The 21,449-nt window shown below is 45.5% G+C and overlaps 1 protein-coding gene across 5 annotated transcripts in view; it reads right to left on the reverse strand.

The window, feature by feature from the left end:
• Positions 1–19,683, reverse strand: part of FOXA1 (forkhead box A1) — a 177,212-nt gene extending 157,529 nt beyond the window's left edge. For 3 of the 5 annotated variants that reach the window (XM_037834857.1, XM_037834856.1, XM_037834859.1), the window contains exons 1-2: positions 19,476–19,683; positions 15,816–17,121 (exon numbers count right to left, since the gene is read on the reverse strand). In XM_037834857.1, coding sequence (XP_037690785.1) covers positions 15,816–17,121; positions 19,476–19,547 — 1,378 coding nt within the window. In that variant the 5' untranslated portion in view covers positions 19,548–19,683. Of the gene's footprint in view, positions 1–11,446; positions 11,702–14,380; positions 17,122–19,475 lie in introns of those variants that run through there. The other 2 variants (XM_037834860.1, XM_037834858.1) reach the window with 2 other exon arrangements.
• Between the last annotated feature and the right edge of the window lie 1,766 nt (positions 19,684–21,449).

The following is a 21,449-nucleotide window of genomic DNA, read 5'->3' on the forward strand; positions in this document are numbered from 1 at the left end:
ACTGCTGAATTCTCAGAAAGGTAACAGAAATCAATAGAATGAAATAGCACCTTTAAAGTGCTGAAAATAAAAATTCAACAACTTAGAATTAAATACCCATCAAAATACAAATGACAGATTATCAAGCACTAATTTGTGGGTGAAAGCACTGACTCTAGGCCCTACCAGGTAGCTCTCTGGCAAACTTCCCCTTAGAAATGGTCCTCCAAGTGGCCATCTAGATTACACCTGAACATTCAATGTGGAGAAACTCACTATTTCCTAAGACCGCTTACTTTGTCTATAACCGTGTTATGAATGTCTTTATATTGAGCTGTAATCTGTAAATGTCTAATTTCTATCTCTGGCCCTAATTCTGCCCTCTACAATTCCAAGCAATAAATAATTCTATTCTGTCTCACACATGCTTGAAAATAACTATAATACCCTCCAATTACAACAGATATTTTTTTATTTTGCAGTCAAACATCCCCAGTCTACACCACAATATCCAGAAACTTCTCTTCTAAATGTAACTCACTTTATATTTCTCAAAATGTAGATCCCAACATGAAGCATGATCCTGCAGTGATCAGTGCATTCTTGCTTTCCCCATTCCACTTGTGCAGCCTAAAATGACATATTTTAGAAGGAGAGCAAATCATGCTATTTATTCATATATAATTACTAATTTCGCTGCTGTGAAAACTCTATCTTCAATGGGTTAGCACTTGTTTGAGTTCATTGAAAGCTATTTTTTTCAGTAATATTAGCTTAGAAATGGTGTGTAGACAAGAATTGGTCAAAGAGAATGTGGAGGCTATTTCAACAGATAGTGGAGGATAGTATGGACTGAAATTATGACTTTGGAATGTCAAGGAGGGAAAAATTGGGGTATTGGGCAATTGGGGGGACATATTAATTAATTGCCGATGTGTGGGCAATAAGAGGGATGGAGTCAATAGTGACTATGACTTTCCAAGCCTGGGTGACTAAAAGAAGGATAGAAGTCAGGAGGGGTGCCTGTTTACTGAGGAAAATTAGTTGTTTTAATTCAAATATATTGTATGTTTGTGGAAATACCTTGTAGGCAGGTCTAGATATAAGACAGGAGGTTGTATTAAAGGACAGGGATGGACTTTTAAAATAATACATGATAGTTCAAGCCATGAAACAAGGAAACAAAGGGCCTGTCAATGTTCTCTATCCCAAGACTACCAGAGACATACCTGCAATTGAGTAAGTTAAGTCTATTGCTCATTGCAAATAAGGGAGACCACATACCATGGGTCAGAGTGGGGCATTTCAGTAACAGGGTAGAGATAGAACTTATTATAGGATTGGGGCTCATATTGGGTGATTTTGAGGAGGGATCAAGAAAGTGGGACTTTGGATTGGATGCTGTCAAGATGTGGGGGTGATTCTATGATTTGGTATCTTAATAAATGTTATCTAGAAAGAGAACAGACTGGAACAAGGCTAAAGCTTTAATTTGTAAAGAGGCAACATAACTCATATTGTGTAGTATGGGTGAATGTTTGGTATTTTTGTGATTTGTGCAGTTATCTTGTTTTTACCTGTACTTAGACAAAAGTTTTAAATGGCCTCATTTTTGTCTCATGTCTTCATGTTTATAGAGTGGCCTTGCCTAAAGTTGGTGTCCGGTAAATTTGTTTATATTTGACAGAAGAACACCCAGGCTGTTCCAGTTTGCTAATGCTGCTGGAATGCAAAACACCAGAAATGGATTGGCTTTTATAAAGGGGTTTTATTTGGTTACAAATTTAAAGTCTGAAGGCCATAAAGTGTCCAAGGTAATGCATCAACAACTGGGTACCTTCACTGGAAGATGGCCAATGGCATCTGGAAAACCTCTGTTAGCTGGGAAGGCATGTGACTGGCGTCTGTTCCAGAGTTCTGATTTCAAAATGTCTTTCTCCCAGGATGTTACTCCCTAGACTTCAGTTCCTCAAAAATGCCACTCTTAGTTGCTCTTGGGACGTTTGTCCTCTCTTAGCTTCTCCAGAGCAAAAGTCTGCTTTCAAAGCCTGTCTCCAAAATGTCTCTGGAAGCTGAAGCTCCTCTCTCAGCTCCTGTGTGTTCTTCAATGTGTCCCTCTTGGCTGTAGCAAGCTCCTTCCTTCTGTCTGAGCTTATATAGTGCTCTAGTAAACTAATGAAGGTCCATGCTGAATGGGCGGGGCCACACCTCCATGGAAATTTCCAATCAGAGTTATCACCCACTGTTGGGTGGGGTGCATCTCCATGGAAACAACCTAATCCAAACATTCCAACTTAATCAACACTAATATGTCTGCCCCCACAAGATTGCATCAAAGAACATGGCTTTCTCTGGAGGACATAATATATACAAACCGGTACACAGGCTTAGCTGTGAATGCCAGCCAGCTCCTAAAAACACTGAAGCCTAGCTATATGTGTCAAGCCAGTTTCCAGATGTTAGAGATCAATAGACAGCCTTGGGTTATGGTGGAGATTGATGTAGAAAGGGAATTCATTACAGAGATAGAGAAGCAGTCAAAGGTGGGTGCTAGTACCAAGGAGTCCTTACCAGGAAACTGCTTAACATTGCTAAGAATATTCAGAACAGTTAAAACTATTTGCAACTCAAAAAATACTGAGTAGAAAATATCACTGGACTAAGAAATCAATGATGATCTTTAAGAAAGAAGTGTAAGGAGTCATAAGTCACACTGCAAGGCTATGGAGAAGTAAAGACTGTGGGTGAAGACCACGCATTTGAAAAGTTCGGTGGTGAAAAAAGAGAGCAAGGGAATGTTAATTATAAGGTTTAGTGAAGCCATTTTAAGGAAGCATCCCCCCTCCCTAAAACAGAGTTGACTATTACATATTTGAGGGGCAAGGAGAAGGAGCCATTGAAAAAACAAACATTGAAGATGGTAGGTAGCAAAGCAGTGAAAAACACAGACAACAGTCTGGGAGTAAGAATACCTGTTGGTATGTTTGCCCTGAAAGGGGAAAGGACTCTTTCTCTTCCCAGAACTAAGGAAGGATCTATTAGTATAGAAATTGGAATCTTGAGTTGAGATATGGGATAGAGGAAGGAATGAACTACAGGTGAAAGCACCTTTTTTTTTTTTTTTTTTTTCCCTTCAGTAAAGTTAGAAACAAGATCACTTGCCAAGATTTAGGAGAAAGAAAGATGAAGAACCCTGGAAAAGATTTAAGTCAGCTGCTAAGAAGGTGTTTAGTGAACCAACAAAAGATACTGTTTTCTATTAAGTCATGCATCTGATTGAAGAACAAAATTCAACTGTTGCTGTATTGAGTGAATTTATGGGGGATTTAGAAGTGAGAGTTCTTTTATTCTCTCTAGCAAAATGGGATGGTTATGTAAGAGTGGTATAAACAAACCTTTTTCTTGGAATACCCATGCTAGATTAAATATTATTTGATACAAATAATTTGGAAATTTTATTTTGGTTTTTGAACTGTGTTTCCCAAAGGAAAAAGTTTTGTTGTTTTCAAAAACTTAACAGAGCATTAACCAGGGGCAAGAGCCACCCAGAAGGATGAGTTCCATACTATCCAGAGCAAAGAAAATGAATTTTTCCACTCAAAGTCATAAAAATCGACTGGCCACTGCCACTTGCATTCTCTGCTTATGCGTATCTAAATAATGAGATGCCTTGCTCATTTCTGGTATTAGGTGTGATTGAGAGATAACTCCCTCGTCGGCAGCGGCAGCACTTTCTATGCAGGCTGTAGCCCCATGCTCTTGTGAGCATCAAAAGGAGATGAAGCCTGATTAACCATTTTGAAATCTATCGGATGAGGAGAAGGCCTTACAAAACAACTTTTATACGCTTTAATTAAAAACGTGTTCCGGCAGCTCAGAGCTGAATGGGCTTCAAGGGGAGCAGGGCTGAGTCCGTTGCTATGACGACACCAAATCTTTTCACGCCTGGTCCTTCCCTAGCACCCTCTGTCTAGCTCTCCCAGCCATTAATTTGCCTCTGCCCCATCTCTCACTCCCTCCATGAGTCTATACCGCGACCCAACATCTGCTGCCACCTCTGCCGTGGTACTTCTCCCACCTTCTATTTCCCTCGCCTTTTCTATCCCTTGCATTTCCTGGAAATCTCTATTTTCTTGCCCCTCTTGAGAACAAGTTTACTTACCCAAGTTGAAAAGAAAACAAACAAACAAAAAAAAAAAACAAAAAAAAGATTGGAGGTGTTTACAGTATAATAATCATTGTTTCCTATTCCTCATGATAAATCCTTGTTACTGAGGAAGCATCTCGCTGTCTTCTACGTTTTTTGTTTTTCAGGCTGAACACTGCCTACCTAACACACCACTCTTTCTGTTGAGGCTACATCTAAAATAGAAAGGGCTGTGTTTTACTCTGTTGAAGTTAATTTGTGCTTATTATTAAAATCTCAGATTATTCCACAAATAGTGTCATCTGATAACAATTTTAACTTATGAAAAAGATTTAAAAATATCTGTTTAAAACAAATCCTGAAAAATGCAGACATTACATTATGTAAGAAGGCTCTTCAAATATTTTTGAAGTTGTTCTCATTTTACAGGGACTTAAATAACACCCAATGCTGTCACTTGTACCATATGAATCAAAAATTGGGTAGAATTTGTCCCACTTGGGACTCAACAGCCAACATGAAGGAAGGTGTTATATTTGCAATCTTATACGCAATGACTTTACATAGACTATAATATTATTATATAAGTTCTTAATGTTATTCTTTAAGAAAGTCATCAGAGGCCTTACAACCTTTCATGTCAATAACAATTCCAATTTTTCCTTTCAACTATTCTATAAGATGAGATAGATCAGTGGGCTACAAGGGAGAACATTTCTCATTTGCTGTCACCAATTAACCCACAATCTTATCTTGCTTTGATTCTACTTCCAAAGAGAATAATTTGTAAGATTAAATAAGCATGTCCTTTCTAATTGCCTGATTCAGTAGAGATATTGTAACTTGAGAGTCAGGTGTAGTGTGGAGGGTTAATCCAAGACATGGAATACTTCAATGGTCACTGTACACAGAGTGTGCAAATCCTTCCAAGCCTTGGGAGTCCCAAGTCTGGTTCTAAGACAAAGACTCCAAATCAAAATGCATCTTTCCAGCTCCAGCATCTGCATTTCTGGAACCAAAATAATAAAGTTTTACTTCTCCTTAGAAGCATTATATTTGAACTGCCTTGGTCTCTACTATATAAAAATCTGTCATTATGTATTTCTGATAGGCCATATTGTCAATCTTTGGACCATAAACAATACTGGAATCTCTTCAGTATGAGGAACGGTTTCCTTCTAAATTAACCAACTCCCAGCCACTCCTTCCTACCTTCTTTTTAGGTTCTGTCCTTATATTTTAAGAATTTACCACATTTTAGGAAGCTGAAGTCCAATGACTCTTTACCATAAGTCCTATTTAAAAGGCAAAGAGGCTGGATGATCCAGCATTTAGGGGGACAGCTCACAAATGGACCAAACCTACTGTTTATAATGTTGGTACCATTCAAAGGAATTGTTGAAGTTTAGCTACAGCTCTCCCCCCACCCCCAACTTCCCTCAGTATGAAAATTAGACAATCAAATGCTTATACATGCTAAAGGTGTTTTCCCACCTGGGGCACTTTGGATGATTTTTAGGTGGGAACTAAAGAAAGTAAATATGTATCAATTAGTTAAATGAATACTTAAAGAGATAGGCACCCAGGTTTGTGAAACAGGTTTAGAACTAATAAAAATGGATCTTCAAAGAGTCATACTTAAAATGTGAACAAATTTTACATTACTATCAGAGAAATATTCAATTGGCAAAACATTTTGCACTATAAATATAGAGCTTCTCCATTATACCAATAAATTCAAGAGTGGGAGTCCTCCATTGCTTGACCTTTAAATCTATCCTGGACCTGGCTTGGGAATATTCTGAGGGTGATAATCCTGCACTAATCTTGCAGGTAAATGGAGTAGAACACATCATAAGTCACTTCTGTCATCATTTTTTATGGTCCCATTTTTCTGTGAATCTCAAGGCAAAAGTGTGCTTTGGGGGTTGCACTTCGGATAGCACTGAATTCTCATTTCTACTGAAGTGCATTACATCTCCTCTCTGTTCCCACCCTCCCCCCCACCCAGTTCTGTTTCATGACCAAAGACACTACATGAAAATCATGGTATCTTTTGTTCAGTAATTCATCCATCCTGAATTCACATAATCCTTTATGTGTGCTCTGGCACTAGACAAATTGTTTATCTAATAAACCACAGGACTGTCCTGTAGTTTCTGTAGTCTGGTGGATATATGTCAGATTTAAAGCTTTTTTGGTTGTTGATTTGAATAAATTGTTATTAACAGAATAGTTCTTACACAAGTCCAGAGTGTAGTCACTTTAAAGTCCTCAAAAATGTGCAAATTAATTCTGAAATAGCTATATCTGTTTATAACTTATTCTGATCATACATATTATGTTAAACTTCTAATCAAATTACTAAATAGATGGAAAACCTAATTCACTACCATCTCCACTCTGTACAAATGCCTTTCTCTCTCCTGCATCTCTAAGCATGTGATAATGAGCATGAAAGAGAAGCATAGCAGTCTACAAGGTGTGGAATATGTGTGCCACAATTTAGGACAAAGATCAAATCTCCACTTGCCCTTGCCTTTTATGAAGGGTGACTGAAGTAAGTCACCACACTGTAAATGAACTTCACACCAAAATTCAAACTTATTACTTAATAAAAAGCTGGGCGAGGGTCCAGAAAAGAAATCCCTCATTCTTTGACAACGTATAGTGGTTTCTGGAATTTAGTAACTCACCGAAAGAGTGGAATTACTCTTAGACTATTAGGGACTCAATATCTGCAAGGTAAATGATTTACATCCTTTTGGAGGTAAATGAACACTATGAAGGCTTCATAAAAGTAAATATATGTTTTAATGTAAATTATATTCAAGATGTTGCTGCATAAGAGAAAAAAAGAAAAAGAAGAAAGAACCTTATCTTTCTCTTTGGTCTTACCAACCACAGTGGAATTTTTTTCTTTCTTTCCCCAACAAGTGCCTAGGCCTAAAAATTGAAAGGTGTGGTTAGAATTCCATGGGCTAAATATGTAAAGGTTACTCTATTTAATGCTGAAGGAAACTAAATAACTAAATCTCCATTTCTCCTCAAGAGAACACTGGCTAACTTAAAAGTCTTAAACGTGAAACTCTTCTTGGTTTGCTCAAAATCAAATCACTTTATTTCTTTCTTGCTTTGGGGAAAGTCTTGTGGACATTCTTCTAAGCCGGTATATCTAATTTTGTGTTTATTTGACACATATATGCCCTATAGCATACGTGTGCTGACTGTAATTCTCTGAAGAGAAGGGTGAAATTTGGCATAGCCAAGACTAATTGGTCAAGAACGACTAATCCACAGGCGTACCACCATACAACATTCCATAAGCGTTTTGGCGGTGGGGAAAGTACTTTAAGTTCTGTTTTTACTATTATTCTTTACGTGACTGAAATAAAACTGCAGTACATATCCTCCCCACTAATGGGTGAGGGGAAAAAATAGGGTTATGTGGGAAGCATGTCCCGTGACGACTTCACCTCGCACGATTCTTAGGAAATTCTCTCTCTCTCTCTCTCTCTCTCTCTCTCTCTCTCTCTCTCTCTCTCTCTCTCACACACACACACACACACACACACACACACAGTCAAAACACGTGATAGTGCTCCCTGTTTGTTCTCAGTTTCCACCTCCGCACACTCCGAAGAGCAGAAGGCCGGGCAGGGGGTGGCTGAAAGGGCAGGGGTGGTGGCGGAACGCCGGGGGAGGCGCTCGCGTCTGGGGCCCGGCCCCACGCAGGGTCCGCGGGTCCCGGAGGGAAGAGGGAGGCTCAGCACGCCCCGCGCGTGGACCCGCGACCCCGGGGGCCAGACGTAGTGTCCCGGAGGTCCGGGTCCAGGATCCCCGGGCGCCGTTCCGTAATCAGTGCGGATGGCGGGCGTGGGGAGGGGGCTCAGGGGCGGGGGCCGCGTTTATCGGTGCTGAGCTGCTAGCAAAGCAGGCTGGAAACCGAGGGCGGCGCGGCCGGGGTGGTGGGAGGCCGGCGCAACCAGGCAAGGGTGCAGGGCGACCCTTCGGGACCGCTCGCCCGAGGTGCCGGGGACAGCAGCTGGAGGCCGGGAGTGAGCAGAGTAAACAGCCAGCTGGTTGGGCAGCCTCGAGGGGAGGGTTGCAAAGAGAAAAACGAAAAATAACTCAAACTAGAGAGCCGCCCCGCCCTCTTGCCGGCACGGCCTCAGCCCGCGGCGCCACGGGCCCTGTAGCGTCCTGGCGGCTCCGCGACCCCCGCGCCGAGGGGCGCCGCAGCCGGGACTGCGCCTCGGCACAGGTCCCCAGGAGCGCGTCTCGCCCGCCCGCCCCGCCCGGCCGGACCCTTCGGGCCGGGCAGAGCTTGCTTTGCTCTTTTCGTCGGCCAAGCACAATTGCGTTATTGGAGATAATGAATTCAATCCCCATCAAAGGGCATTAGCTCGCCCCGGCCCTGGAGTTGCTGATGCCTTTTTTTTTTTTTTTTTTTTTAAACGAAGAATGAAAGGCTGAGGATAAAAAAAAAAAAATTCTCTGGGGGAGACTTTACCCTGATCGCTGCTTTTGAAGTAAAGGGGCCCGGGCATTGTTGTTCACCTCGCGGCCCATACGGCTGAAGAAAGCCTGGGCTTTTGATGGGCTGAGAACCGCCTCGGCAATGAGCAGCACGTCGGGCTGCGCGGCCTGTGGGCAGCATGTGTCTCGAGCGCCCGGGCACTGTCTGGAGGGCGGGGCCGCAGGCCGGTTGGGGAGGGGATGGGGCATGGCCGCTCGCTAGGTCCCCGGGCCGGGCCGAGAGGCAAGGTCCGTCCAGCGGCAGGGACCCCAAGGTCCGGAGATCGCCTTTCCGCTCGCTCACCTCTTGGCGTAGGGAGGGATTTCCATCTGTGGTTAATCCTTTACTACCTCCGACTGGGAAGCCAGACAGCTCTTTGGGGTTGAGGATGGAGAAAGCAGGGGTTCCTTTGAAGGCAACTGGCCAAGGTTGTTGGAAGTCTTTAAACATATTTTTAACCATTGGTCTCCAGCATCAAAGGTGGCTGGCTAAGTCTGCGAAGGCGTAAACCTCAGAGAGGTGAATCCCCACAACACGCAGTCAGGATTTTTCACCTGTGATTAGAGTACACCGATCAGTGCCGTCGCGGCGGGGCTCCGGGCCAGAAAGGTCGAACACTCAAAAGCAGGCGCGCGACCAGCTCGCCAGTAGAGCATTTTCTCCAGCGCCTGCCGAGCCCTGCCGCGCAGTTCTGAGCCCAGGACAGCGCATTAGCATCGTCACCTTTTCTAAAAACTTGTTACAGGCGTTTCACTTCTTTCTGCGCCCCCAAAGTGATCTTTCTCCACCTCCATTAGCTTTCCCCCAGCCGACTTCTGAGCGCTTTGGCCCAAGGGTCAATAACCAGAGCTGTTCGGTTCCCTTCCCGGCCCTCCCTACCAGCGACCCCCTCCTCCCCTTCTCGAGGAATCCGGGTTATCCGCCCCATTAATGTATTAGCCAGGCAAAACACAAAGGAAGCGGGTGTAGGCAAAAGGCCGTGACTCCAGGGAGAGGCGAGGAAACCTGGACGATGCCCTGTGCTGCAACTCATAGCTGTTTGCGCTAGTGAATCTGTGGTCTCCACCTAGAAACAGGAGGTGGAGAACGCGGCGGAGTTGGCATTCGGAGTTGCTGGGGTGTTGGGTTGGACGTTTTGAGCTGGGGCTGTAGGAGCTCCCAGGGGCCGGGGACGTAAAGGGACCCAGAGCGAGGCGAACATTACAAAAACACTGTAAGTCACCTGCGTCAAGTAAATAAAAGCAGCTCTCCCGGAGCACAGCACTGAAGTGAGCGCCTACTTCCTCCCTAGTGTATAATGGGTCCTTAAAATTAAATACCTAAACGAAACAAACCACTACAAAGTCCCTTACGTTCTTCTCATTAAATTGTCTGTGTTTTAAAATAACAATTCCTTGGTGTGTGAGGAAAAATAACACTGACCCGGGACATGATTAGACAAGCAAAGGAGTAACCAAAATTTCACCGGAGAGGGAGGAAAGAAACAGACGAGGTTTTTTCTGTTCAATGCCTCGTTGTTCCCTATTTCCAGGCAATGTTTTTAGGGGGGATTTCCAGACTGTTTTTCTTGGCTTCGGAAATATGTATATATAATAGTAATCTTGAAGGGTAGGATGGGGAGAAATAAGAAGTCAATCAAAGGCAACTTTGCACTTAGAATCATCAGGTGTGCAGTCGGTGGCACTAGCCGAATTTGATCTCACTGTGACTTGCCCAGCATCCCACCTGGAGGATGGGATGAAGCCCTCAGGCACTTATTCCATTTAAAGGCTTCCTTCCCAGATTTTGAGGCAGAACATTCTGCCGCGTACTCAAAATTGACTAGAGCATAAGAGAACCCCAGAATATCGTGAGCTGGAATGAGAAGATGGGAGGAGCCTCCTTACTCTGGGGCTGCAAAGGGGTGGGGAGCTCGCCCTCACCAGGAGATTTGCCCTTCTTCTGTGAAGTCACAACTACACAGTTGGAAAAATTAGGAAATTAGATAGCCAAATGGAGACAGCAAGTGTCTGGGGTGAGAATTTCTCCCTTGTCGGCTTAAAAAAAAAGTTTCCAAAAGAACAATGCATGCGTTTTATAGCACAAAATTGAACTGCATGGGTATTTTTCCACTTCATCTTGCTTGCTAGAATGTGGCTCAAAAGAAAAAAAAAATGGCAAGGGCTGCAGTTTGAGCTGTCCAAAGTTCAAGGACCTGAGCTGGGCGGCAGCTAAAAAGAGAAATGCCACTGGGACAATTATGGCCCCAAACTTCACTATTTGAAAGAAAAAAAAATCCGCAAATTTTAAATTAATCTAGTGTTAAATATTATTTGGATGCACTAACTAGGGTTATGGATGGAAAATAAAACTTGCCTAAACGACTATTTTAAAAAATTCCTATCCCGTCAAAAATGGATTCTGTATCTAAACAGGTAAGATTGTAAAATCTTCCAAGTTGTTTCATTTTTTTAAATTCTTGCTGTCACAAGTATTTATTAGTGCTAATGATTCATTTAGGTTGGGAAAAATCTTATTTCTAAATCAGTATACTTTGATTACCTATTCAGCCCGAGGTAGTTTTTAAAATCACTTTTTTTTTTTTGCACAGAATTACCTTGAAGTAATTAGGTATGACTTAACTACAGTTAGTTGTAAAACACATATTAGTACAACTCAACAAATGCAATTAAAATTTAAACTTTGAAAGCAACATATTACAAATTTATTAAATACTAAAAATGTGAGAAATTTTATTTTTCAATAATTTTTTCTTTTTGATATATCAAGGTATCGCATTAAAATACATCATAGCTAAACATTCTGGAATATTACTGCTAAATCAACAGAAAACCAATTGATCTTGAGGAAAGGTTAATTAAATTGGACTGTAACTCTCCTACTTTGGTCTACATTGGAAGAAATTTGTATTGATCGGTAAGTTTTTTGCAAAGAAGTTTAATAAGCATTTCCACTGAAACTGAGATCAATTTTAAAATGCCAAAACAACAAGGTTTGTAAAATTTATCACTCCAGGAATTCGTTTCTGTTATAGCTCATTCAAATCTGTTAGAATTCTGAAAAAAAAAAATGTTTTTTATACTTTCAGCGAAATCAGTCCTGGGTGTCTAGGCTTCAGACAATGAAAACAGAAGTTAAGAACTTTAATAGGATTTTGTTTGTTTGAATCCCTCCTACCATAATAATTCTCACCACTTTATTCTGCTATGAAGAACTCAGGAGGGGACAGTGGAAAATTAATTTTTATCTTTGATTTAAACACCGAGTAAGCCATCATGTAGAAAATTGACTCAGCTGCTTTCTACTTGGGAACACTTCTGGGATGTTTAAATTCTGGTGCATAGAACCGGTGACCGTTTCTTCTTCCCCATGTTTAGTTTTCTTCTCGGTATGTTAAAAATGTCTCCGGCCGGTCCGTGCAAGCGCAAGGTGAAAGTAACATTTGAAGCTCTGCTCCCCAGCACTACCATACTCACCCCCAAAACATTTTCCCCCTTTTTCCTAAGTGTTTTCACGGTGGAGCCGTCAGTGGAGTCGGAGGGCCTCTGGAGCTTTACACTTGGGTCAGTAAGAAGGTTTTCCTTCCTTGCTCCCTCCCTCTCCTCTGGAGACCCCTCCCCCACGTCGGGCGAAATCCCTAAATAAAACCAGTGGAGTGGACCGCGGCTGGGCCATCAGCATCCCCTTCCTGGCACTCATCTGCAGGAGCATCCGAGGAGAAGAAATACAGAAACACGTAGACTAAAAACTGGGAGAGAGGGCGGGAAGTGGCGTGCTCAGGGAAGCTCCCAGCACTCCCTCCGAACCACAGATGTTTTCCTCCTGGCCCTGGGGCGCGACGCCCCAACCCCGGGCGTTCCGGCGTTTGTGTGGCCGGGTTTCCGAGGAAGGGATTACGCAGCGGGAGCAGCCGCGGCAACGCCGGCCGTTGTGGCCGCAGGAGCGGTTACGAGGTGGCTGGCCTTCTTTGTTGACTTTTGGGTCTCGGGCTCAACAGAGATTTATTCGCTAGGAGGAGAAAATGCCCAAACAATGAAGAACTAACTGCACTTGTCACCTCGAGATGCTTGCTGTTCTCCCGTGCACCCCCTCCCTGGCAACCGGCTGCCCCAGCCCCCAGTCCGCGCGCGCTTCAATGCTTGGGGTCGCAAATCAGCAAGAGGCAGCAGAGAGCGCAGTCAGAAAATCGCGAGAGACCCACGAGACCCCAAAGGGGTTGCAGGGTGCCTTTGTGCCAAGGCGAGCCCCCGCTCCCTCTGCAGCCGACCATTCCAGCTTCCCAGGCCGGTCTCCAAAATGGCCTCGGCCATAAACCCGCGGCGCTGGGCACGACGCCCCCCGCAAACCCAGAAAAAGTCTCTGTCAAGTAAGAAAGCAAGAGCTCTACAGCCAACTTAAGCCTGGTGGAGAGGAGGCAAGATATTGCTGTTAAAAGAAAAGGGAGATATCACGGGAGAAACAGCACAAAGTGAGATACTTGAGATTCGGTGGCGCCAGGCAAAATTTCGAAGCCCAAGCTCACGCCTTTATATTACACTCGGAACTCGAACTTGCCAACGTTTGTCTACCCGCCATATAAATATGAATAACTGTTGGGGTGGAAAGCTTTTTCCTCTCTGAGTTTTTTTTAACGGTCCCTCTGAGGCCTCCAAATTAGATTTTCAAATTACGAAAAGCAGTAATTTCCCTCCTCTCCTCCTTTCATTAGATGAAGTGAGAGTGGGGGTTTGGGATTTCTGGATTTTTCTCAAGTGCTACATGGCATCCCTTCGCTCATCTGGGGAGGCAATTACTCGATAATTGAGGGTCTCACACAGCTCTTTTTATCTTGTCCGCGGTGTGGAGTGGGACGATCAAAGTAAAGGCTGTCCAAGTTCAAGCCCTAGCTAGGATGGAGTTCATACACAAGGGCTCAGGCCAAGCCAGCTTCTGCTGGGGCTGATGTTGTTATTGTTGATGTCAATCCGAACAAGACTTACAAAGAAATAGGTGGACTGGAAAGTGAGCCTACTATCAAAGGAGATTAATGATTTTGTGATCCCAAGCAACTGTGGGGTGTGAAGTTGCATTTAAAAGCTTCTTAAAAGTCAAACAAATCATCAGCTTTAAATTCTAGGAACAGTATTTTTCAGAAACAATATTTAAAAAAATATCTTCACAACATGTAAAATAGTAGCTATTCTGGAATGTTCTGGTGGCACAAAGCTTCCCCTGCAGCAGTGAATTAACTCCCCCGCCTCTGATCCCTTGCAAAGCTACACTGATGGTTGAGTTTTGTTTCTCTTTTAATGAGAAGAGGGTTCAGGATTCTGTTGTAGACAACTTAATTTTATCAGCCACTTCTCAGTATTTTATCCTCAACCGAATACTTCTTCAGCAAAGGAAAATGATGTATTACACAGGGATGGGGTGGTGGTAGTTAAATTAATAATATTTAATAATATTTGATTTTGTGGAAAGACTAAATGGAAACACATAAGGCTTAATTTAAGTCCCTGTCAAAAATTGAGCTAAACATTACTGGAGAATAAAGAATCTTAAAAACTCAATTTTTGTGATATTAAATCAACTTATTTTACCTTATTGAAGGCCTGATATTGCATTTCTTTACAATTTCTTTAATTGAATTTCTTTACTGCTTTTCACTACTACATGTTCATTTAATAAACATAGACCAAACAATTTTGTTTTAGATTATTTGCATTTTTGTCATTTATATTCAGTTGTGGATGTTGCAAATTATCGTATTCAGAGTATCCATTTTGGATTTAATTAAGTGAAGGAAAGTAACAGAAATCCTTTTTTGTTAACATTTGATTTATTTAAAGTCCTTAACTGCAAATGATCAAGAACATAGTCCACGACTTAAAATCTGTTATCATTTTTGTTATTTAAATCAAAATATTTTCAATTACAATCACATTGATAAAAATGAACATTTTAATTTGTAATTTTAACCATCATTTAAAGCAATTCTGACTGTAAAGAAAATAAAAAGAATAAACCATGCAATAAATTAAGAACATTGAGAAAGCAAAGAGGAATAATAATGAAACCTGTCTGGCTATACTAACACCATGTCTAACTGTGGAAAAGTGCATTAACACTGGATGAAACAAGCACATGATGACAATAATTAAAATGGTCACAATCAACTGGATTTTGGAAACTTTGACCAAATTTTGAAATAAGGCTCCCTATAACTTTTCTTTCCTCCAGCATTTCTATTATTCCCTTTTTTTCTGGATACAATTTCTTTAAATGGTATACATATACTGAAGCTAATATTATACATGTTATGTGACCTCAGAATAACATGACCACTGCACTCTGCAAAGCAAGGTTCTGAAGAGGGCAATTATTGAGTAATCCAAGGTCATATGTAAGTGGAGATGGGGGCTAGGGGTGGCTTTGTAACTTCTTGATCAGGCAACTCTTGAAAATGTAGCATGTATATCACCTACCTCTTTCCTCCATATGTTATGTGCATGTGCATAAATAAGTTCGTACACAATATATATGTATTTCATAAAAGACATCTGCTATCTGAATGTATCAGAAGCTGAAAAAATGGCTCTTGTGTTTATAATGTTTATGTTTTGTGGCATAACAGCACTATTATTCCTCAATACTTTTAAGAGCCTCTAGTGTCTACTTGTTTCTTCACCATTTCAGTTTTTAAGGTTGAGTATTGCCACAGACCTGTAAACTCGTGGGGGTTAGATAAGGAGGGAAAAAAGCACAAACAAATATTTTACAAGCTTGACCATCTTTCTTTTCTTTAAATACACCCTTCACAGACTAGAATGTGTCTGGAGGGGAAGAGGGAAGTAAGAGAGAGGGCAAGGAAGGAGGATTTTATATATACAATCGTGGATCGTTCAACTTTGCAGGAAAAAATTTTGTTGCTATGGGGTTGGTTGTCCTTGTCATAACAAACACAACGCGTTTTGAATACAATAAGAAAGTAACAGTCCTTTGCACAAAAAGATTGTGCACAAAAAGTGAAATAAAGGTTGTTGGGATTTTATTATGCTGTTGTTGGTCTGGTATGTGCGATTTTGTTTGTTTGCTGTTGATATTTTTCTTTCCTGTTACCAGCATGTCATGCCAGACAAACCCCCAGTTTTGGGAGCTAGGAAGTGTTTAAGACAGGTCTGGAATACACACCTTGGTAGTAGGCCGGCTCCAGGGCTGAAGGCTCGATGGGGCTCCTGGTGGCCACCGAGGCGCTTCCGAGCGGCAGGCTGGCGGGCAACGTGGCACCGTAGGACGAGTACTGCAGTGCCTGTTCGTATGCCTTGAAGTCCAGCTTGTGCTGCTGCTCCGAGGAGGACATGAGGTTGTTGATGGAGAAGGGGTGGTTGAAGGAGTAGTGGGGGTCCCCTTTCAGGTGTAGCTGGGACTCGTGGGGTGCCAGGCCATGCGCCGGGTGGGAAGGGGGCACGGATGCCAGGGCCCCGGGACCGGAGCTGATGGGAGGCGCAGCTGACGAGGCCGGAGACTTCAGCTCTGAGGCGCCCCCTGTCGCCGCTGCCCCGCTGTGGTCCAGAGTCTGCGGGCTGGCGGTGGGCCCAGGGGCCGGCGCGCCATCTAGCTGGCCAGCCTTGCCGTGCACGCCCCGGTGAAGGGGTGAGTCGGCGCTGGGGTTGGCTGAGCCCGAGGGGTCCTTGCGGCTCTCAGGGCCGCCCTTGGCGCTGCCGCCCCCGGTCCCGCCTCCACCCCCGGCCCCCGGCTGCTTCTCGCACTTGAAGCGCTTCTGGCGGCGCAAGTAGCAACCATTCTCGAACATGTTGCCAGAGTCCGGGTGCAGCGTCCAGTAGGAGCCCTTGCCTGGCTTGTCTGGGGAGCGCGCTACCTTGACGAAACAGTCGTTGAAGGAGAGCGAGTGGCGGATGGAGTTCTGCCACCGCTGCTGGTTCTGCCGGTAATAGGGAAAGAGGTCCATGATCCACTGGTAGATCTCGCTCAGCGTGAGCATTTTGCTGGGCGCTTGCTGGATGGCCATGGTGATGAGCGAGATGTACGAGTAGGGCGGCTTGGCGTGAGGGTAGCTGCGCTTGAACGTTTTGGCATCACCGCCAGTGGCGGCGCGGCTGCGGCCCAGGTTGGATGGCGCGTACGCCATGGGGCTCATGCACGGATTCATGGCGGCCGCGTAGGGGCCAAGGCCGTTCATGGAGGCCGCGGGTTGCGCGCCCATGGCGCCCATGCCGCTCGGGCTCAGCGCCGCTCCCATGGCCGTCACGCCCGCCGCCGTCATGCTGTTCATGGCGCCCGCGGAGCTCCCTGGCATGCCGGCCACGGTACCGGGACTCAGGCCCGCGCCCAGGCCCGGGTTGGCGTAGGACATATTGAACGAAGCCGGGGTCATGTTGCCGGAGGTGGTCATGGTGTTCATGGTCATGTAGGTGTTCATGGAGTTCATGGAGCCTAGGCCCGAGTTCATGTTGCTGACTGGGACCGAGGAGTAGGCCTGCAGCGGAGACAGCGAGAGGAAGAGGCCCCGAAGGGCGAGGTTAGTGGTGGGGAGCGAACCCCGGGACTAGCTGAGAGCATTTCTGCAAACCACGGTCCCACTCCCATCCCCCACCCCGGAGGCAAACGGTCAGCCACCCTCCCTAGACCCAGCAAAGAGAGGTTTTGCACCGCAGGGGGGAAATCCTAGAGCTGCGGACATGAAAGACAAGCCCTCACACAAAGTATGTCCTCGGGAAGATATGTAATCGTTTTACACGCCAGGATCTGGGGCCCTCTCCCAGGGCCCTTCCATCGCCTCCTCCATCCACAACACTCCGTATCTCAGTCTCCATTCCACACCGCCCTTTGGGGCAAATAGTCTTTAAAACTCCAAAACAGAGTTAATCCCTGACCCTCTACTCATTCACTCCGGACCAAGGTGCCGTGGGCTCGGAGGCGCCGCCGGGTGGAACTGGCACTAGGACACCAGCTCTGCGCCCTCTTCTTCGGAGCCTGCCAGGCCGGGCTGACCACGCAGCGGACCGGGCAGTTCCCGGTGGCTGTTAAACTCTCTTTGGTAGTAGAAATCATTCATAGCCACAGACCCCCTGAAAAATGCGCTCCTCAACAACTGGCTTTATTTTCTTAGGGGTTTTAGACAAATGGTGACTTTTAGTTATTTATTATATTTTTAAGTAGTGTTTTCCACCTACTTGTATATTAAAATGGAAACAAACCATCAGTTAAATAAGTTTGGAAAAATAAAAATAAATCTGCAACAGGAGGAGCAGGGAGCTGTTCATTATAATATCAATGCATTACATGCATTTAACTTTAACATGACTTTACATGTACAGCTCTGCAAGCCCTTCGAAAACTTGCTTTAATTTCATCATTACCTATTTCCAGTCCCCTAACTTTTAAAAATTTTGTGACAAAATTTGTCAAAAGAATCATCTCCCCCCCCCCCATACTGAATTGTAGCTGCTGGTAATTTCAAAGCCTGGCCTTTGAAAACATATAAGTTGTTTTGAACAATTCAAAATTCCAAAATCAAACTCTACTTATTTTCTCTTAATGCTATTCTACTTCCCAATTCTTAGTTTTAACGTGTAATAAAGTGCTTTCTCTAGGGGACTTAATTGGTGAGTCGAGATGACTGAATCAGAATTAAACCTCTGGAAGAATTCTGAACTCCCTTTAAAATCATAAGCATAGAGACCCTTCTTAATAGCAATTTGGGACACACTAAACTTTTAAATATATGGAGTCTAGATATACAAAATCTACTTCTCTGATAATTTAATAGAGACTAATGATATCTTTGAATTCATTTTATCAAAAATTATGACTCCATTTGAAAATACAAAAGGTGAACAAACGGAATTAAATAAAATACACTATATGCTGTGGTATGCAAACAACCTCAGAGGTAAGTTTTGAATATAGAAATACACAAATCTAAATAAATAACACATGAAACTCTTTCCTGGATCTATATTTTTTCTGTTCACATTTTAAAGTATATTTTTTACTCTGAGGTTTATTTTATTCTCCTTTCCCCAAGATTATCCAAGGCAGTTTCAATAGGAGCTTTCAATAAGGTAATTAAACTTTTGGGGGGTAACCACCAGCCGTTTCAAGATGAATACTTTTAATAGGTGGTGGCCCCGTCTGTACCTGGTTTTTCTCGCAATCCTTTTGTGCACATTGTAAAATAAACCCCATGAACGTGCCACCAAGGGGACAATGAAGAGAAACAGGTTCTCAGCCCTGAGTGCTGGAAGAATATCCAGCTCGCACCAGCGCCACCATGCGGTTCTAGAGAAGAATGTGCACAATTCTTCCCAAAGAGGGCTTTTGAGGAAGAATAAGTTTTATAAAATATCGGAAATGTTTCAATATTAAAATGCCCAGCTTAGCAACAGAGCGTTTTCATCATAAGACAGCTACGAATTAAAGAGCGGGACAAAGAGGCGCCCCGGCGGGCGCGCTCTGACTTTTCTTAGTTGCCTCCAACTCGTGCGGGTTCCCGCCGGCCAAACTGCGGCACCCGGAGCCGGATTCCGGCTCCCGCACTCCGCTCGCGGTGCTTCCCAGAGTGGGTATGTTCAAAACCTTAAAGTTCCTTAAAATCTTCTCACTTGCTCCCAGCGCCGGGACCCAGCTTACCCCCGCGCGGTCGCGGGGCAGAGGGTCCCAATCCAAGGCCCCGCCAGAGCCAGGCCGGGGCCACAACCGGCGGGAAGCCGTGGCATGGAAGAGACACCTCTTGCCCGCCAGACGTCTGTCCTGCCCGGCGATCGCCTCTCTCGCGGACCTCCCCGGGCGCCGGCTCTGGGAGCGCTCCACCGCCTACCCGCCTCTCACCTCCTGCGTGTCCGCGTAGTAGCTGTTCCAGTCGCTGCTTTCATGCCCTTCCATCTTCACAGTCCCTAACATCCTGGAGTCACCCTGCCCGATGCAATCATCCAGCCCTGTGCGAAGCTACCGGCGGCCGCGCGTCGCGAGGCGGGGGCGGGGAGCCAAGCAGCTGCAGTCACCCAAGCGCCCGCGCGGGCCCAAAGCTACCCCAGATAGGAAGAAGCCGGGCGCTGCGGGGCGCGGCGTGCGCGGCGGCGGCGCAGCGGGCGGGGGCAGCGCCGGGGGCAGGCGGCGGCCGCCGAGCGCGGCGCCGGGGAGCGCCTCCGCGGGAAGTGAGCGGGCGGCCTGTGCGAAGCGAGTGCAGTTGAGCTGATGTGGATCTTACGTCGCCCGAGTGCCCACCTCCTCGTCCTCTCCCCATTTGTCCGCCACACAAAGACGCTCGCACCTACAAAGCCCGAGGTGCACCTGCGAGGCGGCCGCCAGCCCGCCAGTCCAGCTGCCGCGCCGCCCGCCCCACCGCGCCGCCGCTGCGCGCTCCCCCAGACCCCCCGCCCACGGTCCCCCCTCCCCAAACCTGGCCCTCACTTTGTTTGCAAAGGAGTGTAATTGGTTTAAGCCTGGAGCCAGGAGGAAGAAGGAATTGGAGTGGGGTGGGGGGTATAGCCCCCTCTAGAAGAGCAAAAAAGAAAAATAGGCGGGGCCGGGCGGGTTGGTGAGGGCTCTGGATGGGAACCTCACAGCCGGGGGAGGGCTGGGGGCAGTGGCGTCAGAGCCCAGCTCTCAGGGCTACGCGGGCTAAAGGACGTCAGTTTTCCTTCCCCAGGGCACCCCCATCCTCTAGAGGCTCGGGCTACGGCCGGGTCCCGCGCCCTTCCTGCCTGTGTGTCCGCTCCCTGCCCCCACCTTAATTCCTGGCCAAATTTTAACCCTGGGAGACTAGAGAATCTAGGCTTTTTTTTTTTTCCTTCTTCTTCTTCTTCCCTTCCTGGACTTCAGGCTAGAAAAGAGAAAAAGCCCCACTTTTGCCCCGTCATTAGAAACCCGGCCATCTGAGTCAGCCGAGCCGGGTGACGTTAGGCGGACCCCAGCTCCAGGCTAGGAGAGCGAAGGCGCCGCCACGAAACCTGTACCTGCGGCTAAGAGCAGGTGAGTCACGGCACCGTTTTATATCTTTATGACATAACTTTTTTTTTTTTCTTCCTCGGTCCGCTCCACTCCCCTTGTCATCTGTAACGATCATAAAGAGGAAGAAACTAAGAGCAGATGTCTGTGTGATAGGGCAGTCGGGCCCGAGTCGGGCCGTCCTCCCTCCGCCGGGCTCCTCCTCCCGCCCCCCTTCCCGCAGGCTTGGGGACTGAGGTGGAGGCAACCGTCTGGTTTCTGATAGAGAAAGGTCAGGGGGAGGGAACATTTCCTTAAACTCGCGCGTTAGCTGGGAGAGCAAGAGTGCGGATGCAGGAATTTATTTTCATGGCTAAAGAGGTGCCAGGCCAAAGCCAGCGGCGGTCTGCCGGGGTGCCTGTTCCTTTCTCTGACCTGGAGGGACGGGACTAGGACCCCAGGCGCTAGCTTGGTTCCTAATTGGTCCTGGACACTGGTGGGAAATTCTCTCCCAATCAAAGCCTCTTGGCTCCTACCAGGTCCTGGTATCAGATTGCCCACCAGTCCTGGGGAGAGGGATTAACTAATGTGACCTTCTGGGTGATAAGGCACTGAGTAGGTCTGATCCGTTGGAAGACTGTACACGTGTGCCCGAGTGTGTGCGTGTGTGTGAGTTTCTGAGTGTGTGACTATATATGTGTATCCGAGTGTGTGTATTTCTGAGAATGACCATGTGTTTCTGAGTGTGATTATATGACTGTGTTTGTGACCATGTGTGTGGTGTACTGCCTGTGGAGCCATTAGATTTCCTTAAGAAGCAATAAAATAAAATCTTTCTAAAGTGAGTAAGACTCTGCAAAATATTCTTGTTTTTAA

Source organism: Choloepus didactylus, chromosome 4, assembly GCF_015220235.1.
Source record: "Choloepus didactylus isolate mChoDid1 chromosome 4, mChoDid1.pri, whole genome shotgun sequence".
Classification (NCBI taxonomy): Eukaryota; Metazoa; Chordata; class Mammalia; order Pilosa; family Megalonychidae; genus Choloepus; species Choloepus didactylus.